This window comes from Scyliorhinus canicula, unplaced genomic scaffold (genome assembly GCF_902713615.1).
Source record: "Scyliorhinus canicula unplaced genomic scaffold, sScyCan1.1, whole genome shotgun sequence".
NCBI classification, from domain to species: Eukaryota; Metazoa; Chordata; class Chondrichthyes; order Carcharhiniformes; family Scyliorhinidae; genus Scyliorhinus; species Scyliorhinus canicula.
In genome coordinates, this window is record NW_024055493.1 from 108,833 (window position 1) to 113,414 (window position 4,582).

At 44.2% G+C, this 4,582-nt stretch overlaps 1 non-coding gene and 1 gene segment (V, D, J or C); one reads left to right on the top strand and one right to left on the bottom strand.

The window, feature by feature from the left end:
* Window positions 1-1,389: 1,389 nt before the first annotated feature.
* On the bottom strand, window positions 1,390-2,600 carry LOC119960253. The segment is given in 2 exon segments: window positions 1,390-1,718; window positions 1,924-2,600. Coding segments are annotated over 2 exon segments (375 nt in total).
* A 166-nt stretch (window positions 2,601-2,766) lies between these two features.
* Window positions 2,767-2,838, top strand: trnae-uuc. The gene has a single exon. It is a non-coding gene; the product is annotated as a tRNA-Glu (tRNA).
* The last annotated feature ends 1,744 nt before the right edge of the window (window positions 2,839-4,582 follow it).

Sequence of the window (4,582 nt, forward strand, 5' to 3'; positions counted from 1 at the left end):
CCCCTAATGTATCTGCATTTATAAACACTCATCTCGACCAATGTCCGCCCTTGGTGTGTCTCCCTCAGCTGGACCCTCCGTGTACTATTCTGCTGAGGATCAGCCTCTTTGTTAATACCTTTTTAAAATAAATTTAGAGTACCCAATTCTTTTTTCCAATTAAGGGGCAATTCATCGTGGCCAATTCACCTTCCCTGCACATCTTTGGGTTGTGGGGGTGAGACCAACGCAGACACGGGGAGAACGTGCAAACTCAACACGGACAGAGACCCGGGACCGGGATCGAACCCGGGTCCTCTACACCATGAGGCAGCGGTGGTTAATGACTTTTATCGCTCTCCCAAAATGCACAGGACAAGAGCTGATATAATATTTGTGCGGGTTGCGAAGTGAGGGTTACTTACCTGTATAGCGCAGCCAATCACATTGTTAAACATGGAGAGACAGCAGGCAGTGAGCTGCTGAGGGCTCATTCGGCCAGCTGGCCAGGGACGTTGCTCAGGTGTTTAGCAGAGAGCCCAGGCAGTGGATGGGCTGATCCACTCACTGAACGATGCCTAAACCAGCTCAATCCCCCAAACCCTGGATATCAAAATGTTGAGTCCAGCTAGTCACTGGATTCACACAATCGGCCACATTCACCTACACAGGTACATCGCTCAGGCTTTAAACAGTGAGTATGTACAGGGATAGGGAAACATAGATTTCAGTTATCATCAATTCACACTGGTACATTTCTCAGATCTACCATTCATTCAGTCACATTCAGTTTGTATTGCTAAATGATTTTATTCACTGTTTGTTCTTTCTGTTCTCTGCTTGGACTTTTTAAACATATATTCATTCCCATCTGTTCTATGTTTTCTTCGTTTCCGCCACCCGACTTTTGTAATTCCCGTTGCCAGGTGGAGACCCCCCTTACACACCACACACACACAGACACAAACCCTCCCCCACCCACCCGGACCCATTGCCACATTCCCTGGTTACAGCTCGCAGTCTGTATTTTATGAAGTGTTGTTGGACAACTTCGAATGATTTTTAAATCTCGGAGCAATCTTTACTGCGCCGAGCTGATCTTCCCACCCTGATTAGAAGGAATAATGATTCGAACAGAGATAGGAACTATTTAGCCGGTAACTTGACTCTCTCTCTGATCAAGCTTTCAGTCTGATTAGATTTAGCAGTTAGTTTTCTCACACTATCCTGGACACAGTTGGCTGACAGTTTGACTCGAGGTTAATGTGGTTTCCTCTGAGTGTTTCAGCGGCTCTCAGCGCCGCTGCTCGATGTGGCTGTGACGCCTTGTGATTCCCCGTTAAAACTTCAACAGACTGGAGCAGTGAATTCTAGCTCAGAGACAGTTTTTGTACTGGGGTGAGCCTGTTTTTAATCACTGTGATTAATCGCTCTGAAAGCGCAGTAATATCTGCCAGTGTCAGTCAGCTCCAAGCTCGAGATGGTTAAGCTGATTGAATTAGCCGAGGTCTGGAGTTCAACAGAGAAACGGTTACCAAAACCTTCCCCTCTATCTTCCTGTGAATCCCAGGACTGTTTCAGTATAATGAACTGCAATTCCTTCTGTGGTTGTTGTCTGTACCAATATAACACATAGTTGCTTGCTGTAGTGCTGTAGGTACATGGTACAGTCACCGCATCACCTTGTCTCCCGCTCGCTGAAGACTGCGGCTGAGAAACAGAATCTCCATCACTCGGATCTGTAACATGTGACCAAGAAGGAGATAAAACTAAGGTTTGGATGTGCTAATGAAATAACATTAACACTTTACATTCAACGCGACAGGATTGGAGACATGAAATAACAACAAATAAAGACAGAAATACTCAGCAATGTCCCTGGAGAGAAGCAAGGTTAACGTTCCAGGTCGAGATAACATTTCATCAGACTAGAGTCATCCTTACCAACAAGAAACACCCCGAACACAATCCAGACGCTGAATAACTGCATAGCGGCAGCACAGCCCAAACCCGTGGCTCCCTTTAACAATCTAAACACCACCTGAACAGAATCTGTTTCAACGTCATTTTCTGATCCCAATCTCCCCGTCCAATGAAACAATCTCAAATCTGCCCGTCATTTTCTCAGATAAGATTTAAATGAGTTTCAGTGATCACCCGAATCTCTTTGACCAACAGTATTAACTCTCTGAGGGTGCAGACAGCCAGCAAGTGAGCACAGTCTATGGTGTGAGGGAGAATCAGTCAGGGAGAATCTGCGGTTAGATCTGATCCGCTCCACTCACTCATTTAATTTGTTAATGTTGTTTAATTTTAAGACGGTGTGTGACGGCTCACGAAGAACATTAATATCATTGCCATGTGGGTGACCTGTTAACACGGAGCCATTCGCTCTGAGCGGGAGATTTCCTTCAGTTGCGATTGTAAATAAAACAATATACGGATTGTACAACAGTGAATTTGCGATTATGGTCACACATCTCTCAGTGGAGGTTTCTCCAGAGAGGTCCCAGGATATTTTTCCATTGTGTTAACCTGCGCCCTCAGTTCATTTGCCTCATCGTTAAGACCCCTTGCATGAAAGCAAATGCAATCCAGCCTTGACATATTGCCTTGTGTCTTCACTCTCCCCTCCACGCTGATTTGGTATTTATCCTCTATTTGGCTGTTCATGATCCTGAGAAAAGTTTAACCAAACACACCATGTTGGAGATGCCAATTGTCAGTCGCCAGAGCGAATGAGTGAATTGATCATGGTCAGTGATTCTGGAACTCAGTTGACCGTCTTCCCTGGTGGTCTAGTGGTTAGGATTCGGCGCTTTCACCGCCGTGGCCCGGGTTCGATTCCCGGTCAGGGAATTGTTCTTATTGCTGCTGTGTGAACTGTCACAATCAACAGGAACTCCGAATGAAATGAAAACATGCTGGGAATTGCTGGGAAGCAGTTAATATTCCAGCAGGGTGATTTTTCATCAGAGTTTGGTAAATCGGAGATGTGACAGGTGAAAAACAAGCTTGGAGCCGGAGGGAGTAAATTATAAATGAGAAGGTCTGGGATAGGTTACAAGACATAAAAGATAATAACTGAAGAGGTGATGATGAAGGGATAAATGTGCGTGGGAATGGGGCAGATTTTAATTTCTGCTGTTCAAATTGGCACAGATATAATTTCTGGTCAACTCCGATGCTCTTCCAAAGCAGTGCTGTGTGTCGAATGGCCCCTTTCTGAGCTATACCTTTCCCTAATAGTTCCACATTTATCCCCACTGCTGCTGATGTCTTCACAGTCATTCTGCCGGTCATTCCGCAAATATTTACCTTCTTCCCCGTTTTAACCTCACCTATTTGCTGTTCTTTCAGTCAACAAAATAAGAGATTGGTTTATTGATGAAAATTAAAAGTTACTCACCATCACAAAGATTCCCGTACCAGCCTCCCCGAACAGGCGCCGGAATGTGGCGAATAGGGGCTTTTCACGGTAACTTCATTGAAGCCTACTCGTGACAATAAGCGATTTTCATTTTCAAAAATCTCTGTCGGTAATGTGTGCTCAGGTAGACAGACACAGAGGATACTGTGATGAGCCTGAGGAAACTGCAGAAATATTACAAAATCTCTTTTTGAAAAATATACTTTTATCAAAGCAGAACAGGAAAAATCATTGAGAGAGGTGAGGAAAGCGAGGCTCAGAGCAGATATGGTTACAGCCCCTCTTTCTTCAATATTCGCGGAATTTGGGCACCAGAATGTTTCCCACCCAAAACACAGAGCGTTCAAATATAATCAACACATCATTCTCAAATATCTTCTCAGTAAGTTGATCTGATTTTGTTGGAAAGCTGATTCAATTAGATTTGTATAATTCAGTGACACACGCCTTCTTTTTGCTTTCCCGTCATGTTTGCAATTCGAATTTGTTGGTATTTACTAGCGTTTCAATTGAAAATAAGAACATAAATATTAAATACAAATATTAATATTAAATATTTAATCCCAGAACATGTACTGAGTAAAGTTGGTTGCAAAAATACCAAAATACGAGCAGCTAAGTTCAGAAGATGCGATTGTTGATATTTATGACTGAGCTAAAATAATTGTTCCCTTGGACATTTATTGGAGGGGTATTTCCTGTTTGAAATTCAAAATAACCGAAGACATCAGGTTTAAATAGTCGCATTCCTGTACTAAGTAACGTGTCCTCTCAGTCTGACCATTGGGCAGCACTACCGCAGAAGTGGATAGCTCACAAGGCTAAATCGCTGGCTTTTAAAGCAAACCAAGCAGGCCAGCAGCACTGTTCGATTCCTATACTAGCCTCCCCGGACATGCGCTGGAATGTGGCGACTAGGGGCTTTCACAGTAACTTCATTGAAGTCTCCTCGTGACAATAAGCAATTTTCATTTCATTTTTTCACTGTGGTTACAGAGCGCCAGGGTCCGAGGTTTGATTCCCCACTGGGAGTCTGCGTGCGGCGTCTGCACGTTCTCTCCCCATCTGAGAGGGTTTCCTCCGGGTGCTCCAGTTTCTTCGTACCGTCCAAAGACGTGCAGGTTAGGTGGATTGGCCATGCTAAATTGCCCTTAGTGACCGGAGTAGGGTTTA